The sequence below is a fragment of the Gopherus evgoodei genome, chromosome 1 (assembly GCF_007399415.2).
Source record: "Gopherus evgoodei ecotype Sinaloan lineage chromosome 1, rGopEvg1_v1.p, whole genome shotgun sequence".
Taxonomy (NCBI): Eukaryota; Metazoa; Chordata; order Testudines; family Testudinidae; genus Gopherus; species Gopherus evgoodei.
In genome coordinates, this window is record NC_044322.1 from 37,106,682 (window position 1) to 37,126,355 (window position 19,674).

Here is a 19,674-nt window from a genome sequence, read left to right on the forward strand (position 1 = left end):
TAACAGTAACAAGTCACCGGGACGAGATGGCATTCACCCAACAGTTCTAAAAGAACTCAAATGTGAAATTGAGGAACTATTAACTATGGTTTGTAACCTGTCCTTTAAATCAGCTTCCGTACCCAATCATTGGAAGATAGCTAATGTAGCGGCAATATTTAAAAAAGGCTCTAGAGGTGATCCCAGCAATTACAGACCGATAAGTCTAACATCAGTACCAGGCAAATTAGTTGAAACGATTGTAAAGAATAAAATCGACAGACACATAGAAGAACATAAATTGTTGGGCAAAAGTCAACATGGTTTCTGGGAAATCATATCTTACTAATCTATTAGAATTATTTGAAGGGATCAAACAAACATGTGGACAAGGGGGATCCAGTGGACATAGTATACTTTGACAAAGTCCCTCACCAAAGGCTCTTACGTAAATTAAGTTGTCATGGGATAAGAGGGAAGATTCTTTCATAGACTGAGAACTGGTTAAAGGACAGGGAACGAAGGGTAAGAATAAATGGTAAATTTTCAGAATGGAGAGGAGTAACTAGCGATGTTCCCCAAGGGTCAGTCCTAGGACTAATCCTATTCAGCTTATTCATAAATGATCTGAAGAAAGGGGCAAACAGTGAGGTGGCAAAGTTTGCAGATGATACTAAACTGTTCAAGATAGTTAAGACCAAAGCAGACTGAAGAACTTCAAAAAGATCTCACAAAACTAAGTGACTGGGCAACAAAATGGCAAATGAAATTTAATGTGGATAAATGTAAAGAAATGCACACTGGAAAAAATAACCCCAAATCTACATACAATATGATGGGGGCTAATTTAGCTACAACTAATCAGAAAAGAGATCTTGGAGTCATCATGGATAGTTCTCTGAAGTTGTCCATGCAGTGTGCAGCAGCAGTCAAAAAAGCAAACAGGATGTTAGGAATCATTAAAAACGGGATAGAGAATAAGACGGAGAGTATCTTATTGCCCTTATATAAATCCATGGTATGCCCACATCTTGAATACTGCGTACAGATGTGGACTCCTCATCTCAAAAAAGATATACTGGCATTAGAAAAAGTTCAGAGAAGGGCAACTAAAATGATTAGGGGGGTTGGAACGGGTCCCATATGAGGAGAGATTAAAGAGGCTAGGACTTTTCAGCTTGGAAGAGAGGAGACAAAGGAGGGATATGATAGAAGTATATAAAATCATGAGTGGTGCAGAGAAAGTGAATAAGGAAAAGTTATTTACTTGTTGCCATAATATAAGAACTAGGGATCACCAAATGAAATTAATGGGCAGCAGGTTTAAAACTGTCATAGCATTCCCTCTCAGATCTGAACCTTAGAGTTCAGAAAATGAGATACTAGCACCTGAATCCTCTAAGCTTAATTACCAGCTTAGATCTGATAGCACTGCCACCACCCAAAAATATAGTGTTTTGGGGCACTCTGACCTCCCCAACCTTCCCTAGGGACCCCAAGAACCCAGATCCCTTGGGTTCTTAAAACAAGGAGAAATAAACCATTCCCCCCACCTTTCCCCCTCCCAGAATTTCCCTCCCTGGGCTATCCTGAGAGATACTGATCCAACCTCTTAAATCACCATACAGAGAAGCAGCTCCCTTTCCTTCCACAAAGAGGCAAACAGATTCAAGGAAAACAGAGAGAGAGTCTCTCTCTCCCCCCTCCCGTTTCCCCCACCCGTCCTGATGAGTTATCCCAATCCCCTGGAATAAAACAAAAGAGACTTTCCCCCTAGTACCAATACAAATCAAAATATTCCCAGCAACTACACATAAAAAAGTTAACCAGCCAGATCCACAATTGCAAATAGAGTAAAACAATCAAAAAGCCTAAACCGCCTGTTTTTACTTACTATTTCAAAAGAAACTTAGAGAGTCTGTAGTAATGTCTGGTCTCTCTCAGACCCTCTGAGAGAAGAACACACAACGGACAAAGAACACACACAAAAGCTTCCCTCCACCCAAATTTAAAAGTATCTTGTCTTCTGATTGGTCTTCTGGTCAGGTGTCCAGTTCCCTGCTTGTAACCCTTTACAGGTAGAAGAGACATTAACCCTTAACAATCTGTTTATGACAAAAACAAATAAAAGGAAGTTCTTCTTCACACAGCGCACAGTCAACCTGTGGAACTTCTTGCCCAAGGAGGTTGTGAAGGCTAGGACTATAACAAGGTTTAAAAGAGAACTAGATAAATTCATGGAGGTTAAAGTCCATTAATGGCTATTAGTCAGGATGGGTAAGGAATGGTGTCCCTATCTTCTGTTTGTCAGAGGGTGGAGTTGGATGGCAGAAGACAGAGCACTTAATCACTACCTGTTAGGTTCACTCCCTCTGGGGCACCTGGTATTGGCCACTGTCAGCAGACAAGATACTGGGCTGGATGGACCTTTGGTCTGAGCCAGTATAGCCATTCTTATGTAGAGGGGCTCTGGAGATAGTCTGCAGTTACATGGAAGAGAACTTGTGATCTGAGTTTAATGAAGGGTAAATACAAGTATAGCGTTAGTTGGTATCATATGCATAAGGGTGAAGGGGTACTGCATCTCCTCCAGGCTCTCAGTCTATGTCTACACTATCGCTTATGTCAGCAAAACGTATGTTGCTCAGGGGTGTGACTATTCCACTTCCTTGAGCAACATAAGTTACACTGGCATAAATGCTAGTGTGCACAGGGTTATGTTGCCGACACAGCTTCTGTCCCCCGGGGTGTGGTTTTTTTATGCTGAAGGGAGAGCTTCACCACACGTGCTGCAGCCCACAACTTAAATATGCGCAAACGAGGTTAACAAAATAAGTTTAAGCAAACTTTTCAGGTGTAGGTAATGCTGCATCACTATTATTTTCTAGAAGAGAGGTATCATATTTTTAAACAATTTGCCAGTTTCCACAACTCAATCACAAATTTTCCTTTTTTTTATATCAAATGTTAAAAAGGCCATTCTAGGAACATACCATTCAAGATTTAACCCACAACAAAGAAATTTCAACTGAGAAAAATAGTTGGAAGACAAAAAAAGTTAAAGTTTCAAAGTCTATAGATCTCAGCATTCAACATTCCATCTTAATCCAAATATCCATATCACATTGGCAACTAGAATCTGCATCTCCATTAAAAAGGACCAGGATGGAAATACTTTGACCTCTCTTGTAATGTTTTTCTTGCTGAGAGCACAAAACTAACAGCTTTCACGGAAGTACAAGATTTGAGGTGCAGCCTCTCACACACTTACGTGTATCTTCTCTATTTAATGCTTGTTCAAGTTGCTCAGCCTCTTTCTCCAAAGTGACAGCTAAAGCCCGCAGTTTGCTGAAGAAATTTCCCGTCAGCTCCATGATGAAGAAAATCACTAGAGAAGACAAGGCAAACACCTATCAGCAACTTAATAGTTGACATTTACATAGGCCATCTCTTGCATAAACTACCAAGAGCTAATGAACTACAACATGAAATACAGCAGTGGGGTGTGAGGGGAAATTTTACTCATGAATACCACAGGACAACCATACTCTTACAAAGTGCCATAAGTCATTTCAAGAGACAAGGTGGGTGAAGCAATCTTTTATCAGACCAACTTCTGAGACAAGCTTCAGGTCCTGAAGAAGAGCTCTGTATAGCTTGAAAGCTTGTCTCTCTCCCCACAGAATTTGATCCAATAAAAGATATTACAAGATATTACCTCAGGGAGGGGGAGGAACAGCTCAGTGGTTTGAGCATTGGCCTGCTAAACCCAGGGTTGTGAGTTCAATCCTTGAGGAAGCCATTTAGGGATCAGGGCAAAAAACTGTCTGGGGATTGGTCCTGCTTTGAGCAGGGGGTTGGACTAGATGACCTCCTGAGGTCCCTTCCAACCTGGTATTCTATGATTCTCAGGCACCTTGCCTCTCTAATATCCTGGGACGGACTGACTGACTGACATGGCTACAAACTACACTGTATATAAGTGGCTTAAGGTCATCTCTGAAAGATGCAACTGTATAGAAAAGTGTTTCAGTTTCAAATGAATGGTCGCTGCACGCAGTGCAGTGCTCCAGCATACACCCATGAAACAAAATGCACTCTCCTGGCCATATTCACCCATAATGGTGAATAACATCACCAACCACGCTGGCCATAAAGTTCTACTTAGCAGTGCATTTCCACACTAAGACTGGGCAGATGGGTGCTGTACTCTCATGTGGCACCAAGTTGGCTGGCTTCCTGCTATGCTTAGCCTTAGCTTGTACCTGTGATGCTGCATAAAAAGGAATACAACTAGTTACACTAATACAGTCACCATGGTTACAAATCGCAATAAATCCTGCACAAAGTATGTCATGGATCAATGGAAAAGTTATAATATATCCAGTATGATTATTCTGTTTAAATCCAGGTATCATCATTGTATCTGAAGTTATGAATACAGGCAGTCCTCGACTTTACAGACATTCAACTTATGATGAATGGCACTTACAATGTTTCTGAATTGACACCCTGATTTGACTTACAATTGGTTTTGACTTTATGATGCTTGGTCCCACAATGGAGAGTACTGCGGTTCCAAGTTATGATGCAATTTTCAAGAACCAATTGTGTCCTAAGTTCGAGGGCTTCTTGTATTATACAACCCCAGGAGGGGGGCCAGAAGCCTGAGCCCATCCAAGTCCCACTGCCCCAGGTGGGGAGGGGACCAAAGCCCGAGCCCCACCATTCTGCGTGGAGGGATGGGGGAAGGGAGTTGAAGCCCAAGGGCTTCAGCCCCACATGGGCAGCCTGTAACCTGAGCCCGACTACCTAGAGCTGAAGCCCTCAGGGTTGGGCTTCAGCAAGTCTAAGCCACGACCCACTTTGGGGTCCCGACTAACAGTTTGAGAACCACTGGGCTATGTGTTCGTATATCAAGTATGTTTTGCTCTTGGGTGACACCCACAAGGCAAGTTTACATGCATACTAGCCATCCCTGTGTTGATGGGCCACTGAAGAGACTCAGCTCGCCCAGTGAGCCTCTCCTGGAGATTCTTCAGAAAGCACCAGGCAATGGTTGCCCCGTGACTCAGTGAGGCATGAAGGACATGTGATTCAAGACTCCATCTTTTTGCCAGTAACTTTCTAGGCACATGGGCTGAGGGTATAAAATAGGAGACTGACATCACTGTTTTGTCTTTTTTCTTGCTCCACTTCTCTAGATTGTGATTTCTAACAAGGAAGCTTTGGAAAAACACTGATGATCCCCAATCTTTTTTGGTGATTCAGGGAGATATACTGCACGCTAGCAGAATCACTATCACTGCTATTATCCTGACCTGCATACTCTGAAATCAACTGTATATGACTCCTTTAACCATTTAATAACCCTCTTATTTTCTATTAATAAATCTTTAGTTCATTAAAGGAATTGGCTGCAGTGTGGTATTTGGTAAGATCCTGAAAGCATATACTGAGCTGGGAAGATGGCTGGTCCTTTGAGATTGGAAGAACTTTATATACGATTTCAAGTTTTAATAATCATTCATAACAAAAATCCAGTTGTCTGGGTGGTAAGTCAGGGGCTGGAATGCCTAAGGAAACTGTGTTTTGGCTTCTTGATAACTAGTGTGGTGGTACAGGAGTCACTGTTGTTAACTGGCTTGGTGAAATCATATAGAAGCAAACCACCAGTTAGGGCTGTGTCTGCCCTATTTCTTGACATCTGTCCTCAACTTGGTATTCTTGGTGGTGACCCATATCAAACACAGTGACAGTACCAAACTGCACACCTTGAGCTACTGAAGTGAACTTCTGAAGTTCCAGGTCATGCTGCCAGTGATCTTCTCACACAAAAAGATGCATACAGGGATGGCTCAGAGCAGCTGCAAAAGCTGCAGCTGCAGAGAACTCTGACAGCAAAGTGCTCCTACACAGAAATCCACTGCAGAAGCTGCAGACTTGCCAAAACAGGGCTGGGAGGCCAGGGACACATGGGGAATTTCTTCCTATCTCTCCAGGCAAATTGCAATTTACCCAGCAACTGTAGACAGGCGCCGCTTGGAAGGTGCGGAGGAGCAAGGCAAGCTTCAAGAGGGCAGAATGCCCCCATAATGTTCCCACTTCCAACCAAACCTCCTCTATCAGCACCCTCTGCCATTTTACCCCCTTCTCACTAATACCTTTTTTTTCGTTTTCTGTGAGAGCTACTTTAAATGTTTTGTATTGTCCTTGCCTTACATTTCATTCAGAGGGAAGCTAAGGGGTCTTCGGCTCATGTTCAACAATAAGCCAGATGAGAATTAGCAAGAATTTAGTTTAAATGTAAATTAAACAAGTTAAAGTCAAGCCATTGACAGCGGTTCAGCAGCACAGAGGGGGCATGGATCGCACTCCCTGTCAGTACCTAGCTTGGGGAAACCCATGAGTCTACCAGTGGATCAAATTCAGTGATGAATCCTAGTCATGTGCCACCTGAGGCACATTATGCATAGGCTAAGAAGAAAAAGTGACACATAAGGATGTAATTTATGACACATTTCATGTGTGTTTTTCAAGCTACAAGACACACAGTACTAATTGCAGCTCCACAGTGTTTCTTTCTGACAGACTGTCTAGAAAGTGGAGATATTTAAAGAGATTGTCATAATCACACGTTATGCTTCCTGAAGCATTTACTTTACTGAGATTCCACAAGTACTTAAGCTAATTAAGCCCTCCCTCAATAAATACACCCAGAGAGGAGCAATGTACACGTGCCATTTCACACATCAGTTGCAGGAGTGAGGCCTGGGAACTCCCACAGCGGAAAAAGCACAAATTTCCTGGGATTTGTATCTCTGCAATGACGGTGAATCCTGAGGTTTCAGCCCTTACAGCCAGGCCCCTTTGCCGTCCGGATGCCGCTGTTGTTAGATAGGGACAGTCCCTGAGCGGATGGCACATAGTACTGGGGATGTTGGGGGAGCACCAGGGTATGGTGCGAATTAAAGTAGTTTCAGTGTCCTGCAAAGGGAGCTCGGTTAATGCAATAACCCCCCACCCATGTCTGTGCGGGAGTTCAGCTAATACAACACCCCCCTCCCTACTCCGCACGTATCTCTGGGGGGCGGGGGGGCTCACCTAATGCAGCACCACACACACACAGACACACACACACACACACACACACACACACAGACACACACACACACACACACACGCGTGGGTGGGGGAGCCAGGGCTCAGCTAACGACCCCGCCGGGCACCCGCACTCCCCTCTCGGACTGTCCCCCCGCTTAGCTGGGCGGGAGCAGGGCCCGGACATGGGGCAGAGAGAAGGCTCCCCACCCCCACCCGACACCGCGCGGTCGAGCCGTTACCCGCAGCCGCTCTCGGTTGGCTCGGCCGGGTCCGTCCCTTGCTGCTGGAACGGAAACAAAGACACGCGCCGCCGCGCGCCTCGAGCGCTGCTTGAATGCCTGAGCAGAGCGACCGCCATTGGACGCTGCGAGTCCCCGCCCCTCCCGCGGCGGCGCCCCTAGTCTCGCGATAGAAGCGGCCGCCGGTGGCGCTGTGATGACCCTGGTTAGCCGTTGCCGTCTTGTCTCCGGCCTGTGAGGAAGTGACCGGGCTGCGGTGAACGGGGCCGGATCTCGTCTTAGGGTAAATGGCTCCAGGCGCGGGCGGGCCCGGCCTGTGCCCGCACGGGGCAGCCCTGAGCCCCGGCGGTTCTCGCGTGATCCCCGTAGCCCAGGCCCGGCGGGGGGGTAACGCCCCCCGGGCGTTCTCCTGAGCCCCGGCCTCCCCTGCTCCGGGGGGACGCGAGCGAGGCTCCAGGGGCTCCGTGGAGCGGGAAATGCAGTGGGGGCGGGGTGCTCGTCACAGCGCGATGGGCCGCGTAACCTGCGCCCATGCCAGCGCTGCGATTCGGGGCCGCGGGGTGCAAAGCTCGTGCTGGGAACGCGCGTCCAGCCTGGGGCCGCCCACGGGCTAGAAGGCGGTGACTGGCAAGGATTTGGGGAGGAGGGAGCAGTGGACAAGTAATTCAAGATGAGAGCCTAGCGTAATGCTATGGCAAAACGGGCTGCTGCAAGCTTTGAACGTGTAAAGGTCCCTTTATATGCATTGGTGACACAGATACTGGAATCTAGTTCTGGGGCCCCCATAGTCAAAAAATTCTTGGAGAGGATGTGGAGCCCCAAAATGATTAAACGATGGGGAAAGGTGCCTTACATTTAGAGACTTAATGTTTAGCTAGATTAAAAAAAATAATTAATTACAAATCAGGAGGTGAGTTAATTGTGGTGTGTAAGTACCTTTACAGGGAGAAAATACCAGGTACTACAAGGTTATTTTACAAAAACCAAAGAGTGGAAGGTAATGCTGGACAAATATCCAGTAGAAAGAAGGCATATCATTAACAAGGAGGGTGATTATCCAATGGCTGTACCACAGAAAGTGGTGGTTTCAGAGTGGCAGCCGCATTAGTCTGTATCCGCAAAAAGAACAGGAGTACTTGTGGCACCTTAGAGACTAACAAATTTATTTCAGCACCAGCTTTTGTGAGCCACAGCTCACCTGTCATCACATTAAGACTGGATGCCTTTCTAGAAAATATGCTTTAGTCAAATAGAAGTTATTGGCTGGATGCAGGGATAACTGGGTGAAATTCAGTAGCCTTTGTTGTACAGGAAATCCGATTAAAATATCTAATGGTCCATTTTGGCCTTAAAAAAACCCTGTGAAACTCTGATGTATCCATCACTGTGGAATTTGTCTGAATGGTGGTTATTTCAGGGTGCCATATTGGTAAATGTTTAGCTTTGTAACACTTTAATGCAGTGTTTCCCAAATCCCTACCAGTCTGTCATCAGGCATGAACAGGTGAGCAGTGGCATTTTTTTAAAAAGTAAATGTTAGAACAAGAAGTGGGGGAAAGCTGCCTGTCTCACTGCCCTGCCTACTTCAGGGGCAGAGCAACCAATCAGAGTTCAGTCAATCTCCCTCTCTCCCCTCTTCCCCTTCTCTCCTGCAGCCATTGGCTGGTGGAAGAGCCCCAGAACTCAGGGTGTGCCACAGCAGATTAAAGACTTCTCTAACAGCTTAAAAGTGTTCTGAGCAAGTGTTTTAATTGTAGAGAAACTCTTGTTATTTCTAAACAGACTTTAATTATTTATAATAAATTTAAAAACTTTATATATATAATTTTATTTACTTTAAGGTAATGTTTCTGACCACAGCACTACTCCGAAAAAGGATTCCTGGGAAACAATGGATTGGAAAATACAGAAGACCAAGAGTGGTTACTCTTTCAATGAAGCATTCAATGATTCAAAGGCTGGAAGTTGAAGCTGAGAATGAATATTGGCTGAGTCGACCATATATGACACCAGAGCAGGAATATAAACATAATGCAGAGCGGAGACTTGCAAAATGGGAGGCCTTGAAAAGCCAGATGATATCTAAGTTTCCTGAACATAGATACATTGCGGATCATTTGAATCACTTGAATGTGACTAAAAAATGGACAAACTCTTAAATCATATCTGTTCACTTTTGGCATATTTGCAGTGCTCTACCATCTGATCTGTTGTAGGCTGTTCAACACTTCTTGTGGAAAATTTTGTACTTGGTAAAAAAATGTGGGGATAAGGATGTGAATCTGATGAACATTTGTCTTCTGTTAATATATGTAGAGATAATGACATTAAAATCAATCATACAAGAAAAATGTGAGGTGTTTTTTCTTAATCTTGGCTCACTACATAGTGAAAGCTTTCCATGCAGTATATGCCTATCTTCTGTTATAAAGCAGGGGTTTTGTATAGGGCCATGTTGCATTTGGGCAGTAGGAGTTGCTGTAAGGAAATTGCTGTTGTGTAGTAGGAGTTTGGCAGGATCACTGTAAACATTTCTTTTTTCCTTCACTAGCTTCCTCCTCAAAAGGGCGGGGGGGGGCAACCTTACTAGGTTAACCAGTATTATTGCTGGCCTTTTCCTACCACTGAGTCCCTTTGCTTTATTATGAGATGAAAATGAAATTATGCTATTCTGGGCAGATTGATATCCAAGAATATTAGTATCTGTACCAAAAAAATTATCTAAAAATAATCTGGAGAAACAAAAGGCATTGAGGCTATGTTAGGATTAAGAGTTTCTCCTAAGTATGACTAAATCCTGATTTAGTTATATTTATGGGTATGTTTTATTTGACCTCTCTCTTCCCAGAACAGCATCCCATGGTCAAGGAAGCCAAAGTCCTCTTGCCAACAACATCTATGCCAGGGGTCCCCAATGCAGTGCCCGGAGGCACCATGGGGCAGCTATGTGTGCTGTCAGACAAGCATTCCCTGAAATGCCACCGAAAAGCAGCGTCAAGAGGCGTCGCTGCCGAAATGCTGATTTTTCGGTGGCATTTCAGCGGTGACGCCTCTTGCCGTTGCTGCTTCTTGGGACATTTCAGCAGATACTTGTCTGCCGGCCATGGTCCTTGGTGGCTCGTGTCATAACCTAGTCCCAGATTTGGACCTTAGCGTCCAAAATATGGGGGTTAGCATGAAAACCTCCAAGCTTAGTTACCAGCTTGGACCTGGTACTGCTGCCACCACCCAAAAAATTAGAGTGTTTTGGGGCACTCTGGTCCCCCCGAAAACCTTCCCTGGGGACCCCAAGACCCAAACCCTTGAGTCTCACAACAAAGGGAAATAATTTTTTCCCTTCCCCCCCTCCAGGTGCTCCTGGAGAGATACACAGAAGCAACCTCCGTGAATCTAAGCAGAGGGAGTCCACCCTCCCCGTTCCCAGCCTGGAGAACAGAATTACTGAGAGTCAATCTCTCTTTCCCCCCTCACCCAGAGGGAATGCAAAGTCAGGCTAGTACATCTAACACACACAGGTTTTCCCTTGACTTCTTCCTCCCACCAATTCCCTAGTGAGCTGCAGACCAAATTCCCTGGAGTTCCCCAGTAAAGAAAAACTCCAACAGGTCTTAAAAGAAAGCTTTATATAAAGAGAAAGAAAAATACATACAAATGGTCTCTCTGTATTAAGGTGACAAATACAAGGTCAATTGCTTAAAAGAATATTGAATAAACAGCCTTATTCAAAAAGAATACAATTCAAAGCACTTCAGCAACTAGACATGTAAATACAAAAACAACAAACCCTTTTTGTACTCACAACTTGGAAACAGAAGATTAGAAAGCAGGAAATAGAAAAATCCTTCCCATAGCTGAGAAAGAGTCAGACAGGCAGAAGACCCAAGAACAAAGGATACCCACACAACAAACCCTCCACCCAGAGTTAAAAAAATCCTGTTTCCTGATTGGACCTCTGGTCAGGTGGTTCAGATTACTTCTTTCCAGGTGAAAGAGACGTTAACCCTTAGCTATCTGTTTATGACAGCTCGTCATCTGGTGCCCGCCACCTGGAAAAGATTGGGGACTACTGATCTATGCAGTGATGCATTTATATCCAGGATGTATGTGTCCCTGCCTGGGCCTTTACTCTCAACTTGGAGGATGTATGAGAACACTATCTGCACCCCCAACTTCTTCCCCCTCACTCCCGCACCCCTGTAGTCATAGTCCTGGCACATATTTGCTTTCATTGTGTTGTGGTCTGGTCTGGTTTTCCTTAATTTAGATTACAAATACTCCAGGGCAGGGATTCTTATATTGTGTGAACCCATTTTTTTCTATGGATTTTACTCCTGAGGGCATTCTGTGCCAAAACATTAAATTCTGCACAATATTTTAAAATTCTGCAAACTTTGTCAATAAATAAATGCAGAGACTCCACTAGCTGTATTAAGGTGAGAGATCACCCTACAGCCTCCCCACCTGGGACATGGACTCAATAGTGAAACTGCATCCGACCCTGACATAGCACAAGGCCTGGGCCTATGCCTGTGCCAGAAATACCCTGGAGCCCTGCCCCGCTGTACCAGGAGCACCAGGTGTGAGGCAGGTAGGACCCAAGTGGGGAGGGGATCAGTGTGAGGTGAGAAGATTCTGTGCAGGACAATTGGGGTGCAGGCACTTCAGTGAGGGGATCTGGATGCACAGAGGCTTGGGGGGGGGGAGGTTCCAGGTGCAGGGGCAATGGGACTCTGCAGGGGATTCCAGGTGAAAGTGGTTGGGGCTCAGTGTGCGGGGGTGGAGCGGGTCTGGGTGCAGCTAGTTGGGAGTCAGTGGCAAGCGGGCTTGGGCTCAGGGTGACAGTGGGGGGCTTGTCGGAGTTTGAGTGCAGGGAGCTCTAGGGGGTGGTTTGGGTTCACGGACTAGAGGCAGTGAGGTCGAGATGCAGGGGCTGAGATACAGGTATGGAAGGTTACGGGGGTTCTGGGTGTACAGCATGAAGCTTGGCAGGAGTGTCTGGGAGGTCCAGATGCATGGGGGTTAAGTGCATGGGGGAGCAGCTTCCCATACAGTGACCGTTGGACTACTCTGCATATTTCTTTTAATTCTCTTCAGCTTTGACTCTGAAATTGCAGAACCAGATTTTCCATTAGACAGATCAGTATGAGGATTAAAACAGGATAACTTAGAACTAACAGTTACCATGTTGTCATTTGCTTTTGTTTTGGACTGTAAACCTTGTGGGGCAGAGAGTCTTATCTGTAGTGCAAAGCACACCATGCATATACTCGTCTCTAACAAAAATTAGAGAGAATTTTGTCTTCCCTTTACAAATGTTTTAGGATTCCATCAACAGGTCAAACAAGCTTCCCTTGCCGCCACACAAATGCACTACATTTAAACAGTTTAATTTCAGAATATTTCACATTCTTTATTTAGTCACTTTTGCATTCAATGAGGTCAAGTGTCACAACTTAATACTTTACCACTTAGGAAAAGAGGGCCCCAAAAGGTGCAAGTTTTGCCTAAACCGTGAATTGTAATTTAGATAAAATATATAGGTCTGGACTTTGATTTACAAAAGTCTGAATGCAAACATTCAACATTAAGTAATAACCTAAGAATACAGTGGTGAAAAAAATATATATGTATGGAGATGTTACAAGGTACAATTAAAATATGAAGGAACTCAGGCAAAATTTGTGTTTTTTTTTTTGTATATTTCATTAATTTATAAAAGCCATTAAAAAAAAACCTCTTCAAAGTATTAAACTATAAATGGCAACGTTTTCTTTGTGCATAGGAATGTTCCTATCAGCAACATACAAAAAATACAATGTGTCACGTATTACATATTTATTCTTGTATAATTAACTTCAGAGACTCAAACAATTAATTGCAAGTGTATGTAACCCACTGAAAAGAACTACAAGAAAGTAAGATGTGCAGACAGCCAGGATTTTGCCATTACAGTGCAATGTAGATGACATCCCCATTGGCAAATACAGGAGCTGCAGAGAGATTTATTTCACAATTTAAATGGGGCAAATTCTTAATAAAGGACTACCATACATCAGTCTTATCTATCCTCTGTCTGAACCATAATGTAGATTGATCCTAAAAATATTACTGTGAAATCTGATTTTCTCTGAATACCTGACTGGAGCTGATGCAGCAGGAAAAGAGCTCAACAGAGGCATGCTGAGCACTTTAGTATATTGTAACCTACATGTAAACAGTATGATGTCTGCTGGTCACCATTAAATCTTTGGTGCCAGCAAGCAGGAGACCCTGATACTCATTCCCCAGCACATTTGCATGGGTGCTATGCACTCATCTTGAGTTTCTGCTGGTAAATCGCATCTTCTGAAAACCAAATAATTAAAACAGTCTTGTAAAAATGATAAGATTCTGCTATCTATTAGAAACAAGATTCAAGTAACCTGCAAAAATCACTGTTTTATTAAGTCTAACTTAAAACAAATTTTATCATTACAGTAATGTTAAGATGCACTATAACTACACTCTGCATTTTAATTACATATTATGGCAGTTCTATACTAAAGAAAAATATGCATACAAAAAGCTGTCCCTACATACAAAATAAATGGATAGAAATGAACTTACTAAACAATTTCAGTATTATACTAAACTTTACATACTACAGCTTCTCTTTGGTATCAATTAGTGATACTGCCAAGATGCCCTGTGTGTTGAATATCTAATTACATTTCAGGTATGGTGAACAATGGTTCCCGGGTGATCTGTGTTTACAGTTATTTCAGTAATTGAAATATTTGGAGTCTTCTTAAACAGATGTCCAAATCTCTAAAGCTTGCCTGGGTTCCACAAACTATTCTATTGTAATGTAAAACTTCATATTCAGACAATACTTTTGAATTTGGTTGGTTGCTGCTCAAACTGAAGAATGATTGCACTAGCCTTATCTTTCATTAGACAGTCTGGCAAAAGACCTTAACTGTTACTTACAAATGCTACTTCCATTCCACTGGTGGGCCTCCACTGAGCTGAAATTGCAATGCTTCAATGATGCAGACAAATGTCCACATAAATTACTAGAAACAGATTTTAGTATGTTTAAAGCATGAACTTAGACTGGAATAGTACCTGAAAAATTTAGATACTTAAAACTCATAGAAGTGCAAGTGTTAGTGTGCCTAATTCTGACATATACTGTACTCAGAGTAGCTTGTTACCCATGCATTCCACACAGTTTGGGAATGCTTACTAACACATTAGAATACTTTCTTAAATCAGTAGTTAAATTAAATTAGTAATGTCAAAAAATTTCTAGAATTACCTAGTAAAAATCAGTTAGTGGAAGTCTGGGCTCAAAGATTACTTTCTATAAACTACTGATGTCAAATTCTGAGATAGTATTTTAAGAATTTAGTTGATAGATAGCATCTCTCTTTTCCTACATTCATCATACAAATTTGCCAAGAATCAGATGACCACTATTTAAAACAGTCTGATTATGTGATACGAATTGTAAATGCAGAAATAGCATTCCAAATTGAATTGAATTCTCTCACAGATTCACTTGTTTCATCTTTCTCCCTTAAGGGACTTCTTTATCATCTAAAGTATTCAGAAATGGGAGGAAACCCTTACATAGGAAGAGAAAAGAGCTTTGTGTCAGGCTTTTGTCCTCAAACTGGAAGTTTAAAGCACATCACATACATTTAATATAAAATAGCTTTAAGTAGCATTAAGCACATGGATTCTAATTGTACCACTATACTCCAGAAATCAAATAACTGGAATACTATTTGCGGCTGAAACATGGAGGCATCTGAAGGCTTAAGCATTGGAACTGCTAGTCTTCACTGGCAATGTTAAAGCACTGCTGTAGCAGCACTTTAATGTGGTTTGTGTATTCGCGGCAGAGAGCGCTCTAAAAAACCAGCGCTCTAAAAAACCCACCTGCACAAGGAGAATAGCTCCCAGCGCTGATACACTTTCTACGCTGGAACCGTACAGCGCTGAAATTTGTTTTTTTCACCTCCCTGAGCGAGAAAGTTGCAGTGCTGTAAATTGCCAGTGTAGACAAGCCCTTAGCTGTCATCTCAGTATTTCTGTACTTGCACATATGGAACAGCTTTTATAAAACACAATCCAGCACTCACTATAATCATATTATCTCAAGAACACATCCACTGATCCTGAATGGGTGGGGTTCCCTTGATGCAGTGACTGGAAGTTTCTGAGTGGTTGAATAGGAAGGCCTGGGCTGAAAGGACTTGCTCAGTAGGTTGCTCTCACAGGTTGTCCTACCTCTGTAAGCCAAGCGTGGAAGCAGTGAGTTTACAACTCCACTCAGCAGCAAAACAGCTTCCCCCCACCCCCTTTCCCCCATCTCTCTCTTCTTGCCAAATTTATTTTTACTGCTGGCTCTCTCCCCTTCTGCGTTTAATTCACTTTCCTTCACTCCAGTACAGAGTGCTCTTGCCTATGCATGGGAAACTGCCAATAGATTTGCTCTCCAAATGAGAGTCTGGAAGATTTGATCCTGTTTCAAATGCTGTACCTATTGTATACGCAGAGCTCCTATGTCAGTTCTCAAAAAAGACAGCAAAGGTGACGCCCTGTATCAGAGAGAGGCACCACTCTGGCCAGTGTCTTCTAATTAGTTCTATGAGTCCACAGTTGAGCACCCTTTAAGATCAGTTTCATGGTATTTCCTTTCCATCAATATGGTCTTTTTTCTGGCAATCACTTCTCCAAGAAGGGTGAGCTGAACCCGGGGGCTCTTTGCTGAACCACCCGATGATATTTTACATCCTGTAAAAGTGGCCTCAGATACTACCTGCTTTTATATCCAAGTATAGCTGCTCCTTCACCAGAATCAAGAGTGTGCTACTCTTATACCAGTCTTACTCAAAACATCAGAAAATCTGGCAAACTATGGCACATCTGTATCCAGATCTATATATCAGTGGCACCAATTCTGTATGGAAGTCTCAATTCATTGTTAGTGGCTTATCTGAGATACAGAGAAAGAATGCTCCCAAAGAAACTATTGCTCACTGGAAACCACACACAGACATTTGGCTTAATCTCAGAGGGCTTGTCTATCTGCAGCTTTTGTACTGCTTTAAATTTTATCAGTTTAGAAGCCAATACAGTTAAATTGGTGTTAGCCTCTAGTGTAGATGCAATTATACTGGTATACTAAACAGATACAATTAACACAGTGTTTTTAGACTCTTAAAGGCAGTACTGTTAAGTAGGAGAGCTTGCCACAGTAGAGACCTAGGTTCTATCCTTGCTCTGCCAGAAATGACCCTCTGCAACCTCTTAGATCTTCAATTAGCTCATCTGTAAAATTCAGGGGGAAATACACAGTCACATTTTCTATAATGACAGCTTGGGGTGCTTCACAGCCCTTAACATCCATCAGTGGAAGAAGGGAGATGAAATCAGGGTCTTCTCGTTCTCAACCCAGTGCACCTTTCCCCAAGCCATAGGATATTTTGATGGGGCCACCTCTCTTTCCAAACCTAACATGTTTATTGCTAGAATTTGGTGACTTCTGTTTTTTTTATTTTCAGTTAAGCAGAAGTTGCCAATATTTGAGACGGGCTGAAAGATTTCAGGGAAAAGTGGTTTGTAGCTCAAAAGAAGGCATATGATGTTTTTTGTGAATTCTGAAGTTGCTAGGTGCTACGCTTTTTGTACAAAAGTAGTACAAAATTTGGAGAGACATTTTGCAAGACTTCTGAAAAGTAAAATTTTGGACCATTACATTTCCTTCCATTAGTACACTTGCTAGTGACCAGAACATGCTTAAAAATTCTCAGATCTATCCCACTTTAAACAGTACTTGAAAATATAAAGGAATAGGTACCGTTTCAACTCCAGATGACTTAGGACCCCTGTGAGAGCAAAATCCCACCTCAACTTTAACCTTAGTGTTTCCATAAAATAAACGTTTAGTTTTGGAAGTAATTAGCCCAGGAACAAAAAAACATAGGTGGATCCCTTCAGCCCTGATAAACTGTTCTGCTGCCTCCAGTCTCAGTTTCAAGAGGACCCAATTGCACCTATTCAGGATCAGTAGATACCATATAGTGGAATAAAGAAATTAACAAGTAAGGGACATTTTTCAAGTTCGCTGGGCGCAATGTCAGTACCACTGAAAAAATAAATATCATTAGTAGTCTTTTCTAAATAGGAGTAAGAAATGTGGATATGTTGTTTGCTGTGGGTCTCGAGCTTTGGATGGACTATATTCCCTGCATAGGAAATACTTAATTTGCCTTTCATGAACAAGATAAAGAATTACGTAAAGTGCTTATGTCAGCTATTTTTCAGTCACTTCCACTTAAAATGAAAGTAAAAGACAACAGACTAAAGCATAAAATAAACTTCCAATATATTCCCCAAATGCATGATCCAACATTTACATTTCATCACAGATACTTGAACTGTGTCTAAATAGTACTTTAGAGCCAACGATAAAAAAACAAAACCTTCTGTTTTTATTAAAAAGCTAAAGCAAATATAAAACAATGTTTATAAACCATCAAGTGTCCAATATAAAAAGCAGTAATTTCCTCCAGTTCCATTTTCTAATACATTACAAATCTTACAGTAAGTTTTCTGCTGCCACTAGGATCTTGCTGCTCTGTTACTGCCCTGTACATCCCATTTTGCACCCCTTAACAGAAAAGTGCACTTTTTCTAAGCTCCTTTCTGGATTGAAAATGTTTTGTAAGTTGAGAGGCAACTGTAGGAAAAGTAAAACTGTTGTTCAGGTTACTATATCGAAATGGAAATTCAATTTATGGAGTCACATTCCTGATATGATTAAAGAAATCAAATTACTAGGGGGCCAATCCTGAAGCAAACAAATGGAGCCCAAGTGAAAGAGCTTTACTTGCTTGGCATTTTGCTGCAACAAAGCAGGGCTGAAGGAAGGAGTTTTTAACCCCCACAGCACTACAGAGCCAGGGTACAGGGGTAGTAAGTGTGTGACCAGCAACTACTGGGTACTAGGAAGAGATGAAGATACATCGTGCTGCTCTTCCCTTATGTGGTGTTTGGGCCACATGTAGCTACATAGTGGAAACTCACTGGCCATGCTCTCTGTTTGTGAGCAAGATACCCACTTTTCCCCTTTCTTGGTCCCCTGGAGACCTGCTATGGAAGTAACTTCTGCAGTGCACAGGAATATGGTATCTGCCTGCTTGGGTCCTGGCAGATCTACTCCCTCACAGCAGCAATGCATAGTTTCTGCTCTATTTGGGCCTTGTTCGCCACGCAGGACACTTCAGGATTTGGCTCTTTTGTAGCAGTATATAAGTCAATGTTGCATAAATGCATATTAATAATCTTAAGGCATCTGTCTTACTTCCCTGCTCTGCAGCAGTGCTTATAAACGTCCATTGTACTCCACAAAAACAATTTCTCATAAATCTTCTTTAACATGTTCACACTGTTCCATTTTCCCGAGCAACATCTTTCAAACAAAATTAATATTCAAGCACAAATGTGTTGCAGAAACCTAATTAAACGAAATAAGTTAATTAGTGGAAGTGTAACATTAACTTTAATAAATATGTAGATTAGTTTCTATTTAAGAATTATATCTACCTACCTTATAATTAATTCTACAAATAAGATTTTAAAACATATAATTTCAAGCTCTCTGCCTCTGGTAAGGTCCTGATTCATAAAAATACTTAAACATTTACTCATCTCTATTCAGGGCAACATTAAGCACAAGCTTATATGCTGTCCTAAATAGTGTTGCTTTCCTGAATCAGCTGTATTTTCTGTCTACAGCAGTTGCCCAGCTTCCTGCAAAGGATCTCAGTCTCCCTATTTCTCCTGCATGGTGACAGACTCTGGCAACCAGGGAAGTCCAACGGGGAATTTGCAATACAGGACGCCAATAGATGGTCCCTCTAAATTCTTCTTAACAACATAAAATGGTACATCATGACTAATAACAAATAACAGTCGTGTCTGTATACAATGTGCTGCTCTTACGAATACTTCCTCATTGCATTTTCCTTACAGAATTCCACCAGATTTTTGTAAATTCACTATTACAAAACTAAACTAGTCATTGTAAACCTACCCAGGAAATACAGAGTTTTCATGTATGCAGCAGCGCACCTCGTATTTCCCAAATATCAAATAAGAAAAGTATATACAGAAACTCTTTCATACACAGAAAAATAACGTTACTGTCAATTTGAAGTGTGACTAAGCAGAGCCATTTGTTCTGTGTACAGAGATTACTCACTGAAGCCGGATTTACCTCACGCCCACCACTTCTCTGACCTCATAAGCAAGGGTAAGACAAAACAATATATTGTTTAGCTGCTCCAGAACATCAAGA

At 42.5% G+C, this 19,674-nt stretch overlaps 3 protein-coding genes and 1 long non-coding RNA gene across 9 annotated transcripts in view; 2 read left to right on the forward strand and 2 right to left on the reverse strand.

The window, feature by feature from the left end:
• LOC115651055 overlaps positions 1–5,382 on the forward strand; it is a 33,028-nt gene extending 27,646 nt beyond the window's left edge. Inside the window, exon 4 of the long non-coding RNA XR_004000302.1 lies at positions 5,184–5,382. This is a non-coding gene — a long non-coding RNA (uncharacterized LOC115651055). The remainder of the gene's footprint in view (positions 1–5,183) is intronic.
• The window catches only part of SKA3 (spindle and kinetochore associated complex subunit 3), a 29,400-nt gene extending 21,892 nt beyond the window's left edge, over positions 1–7,508 (reverse strand). The window contains exons 1-2 of the mRNA XM_030561859.1: positions 7,323–7,508; positions 3,251–3,367 (exon numbers count right to left, since the gene is read on the reverse strand). Of these exons, the coding sequence (XP_030417719.1) occupies positions 3,251–3,353 (103 nt within the window). The 5' untranslated portion in view covers positions 3,354–3,367; positions 7,323–7,508. The remainder of the gene's footprint in view (positions 1–3,250; positions 3,368–7,322) is intronic.
• Positions 7,508–9,666, forward strand: MRPL57 (mitochondrial ribosomal protein L57). Of its 4 annotated transcripts, none has more exons than XM_030561882.1 (2): positions 7,508–7,591; positions 9,164–9,666. In XM_030561882.1, exon 2 carries the CDS (start codon positions 9,167–9,169, stop codon positions 9,479–9,481), a length of 315 nt encoding a protein of 104 aa, XP_030417742.1. In that variant the 5' UTR covers positions 7,508–7,591; positions 9,164–9,166; the 3' UTR covers positions 9,482–9,666. The 4 variants fall into 4 exon arrangements, 3 of the variants coding, with proteins under 3 accessions (XP_030417742.1, XP_030417733.1, XP_030417751.1); XR_004000301.1 differs by having other exon boundaries at positions 7,517–7,605; positions 9,183–9,221; XM_030561873.1 differs by having other exon boundaries at positions 7,519–7,605.
• A 3,040-nt stretch (positions 9,667–12,706) lies between these two features.
• Positions 12,707–19,674, reverse strand: part of ZDHHC20 (zinc finger DHHC-type containing 20) — a 72,820-nt gene continuing 65,852 nt past the window's right edge. For all 3 annotated transcript variants that reach the window (XM_030561927.1, XM_030561917.1, XM_030561935.1), the window contains one exon: positions 12,707–18,831. The gene's annotated coding sequence lies outside the window, so the exon portion shown is untranslated. The remainder of the gene's footprint in view (positions 18,832–19,674) is intronic.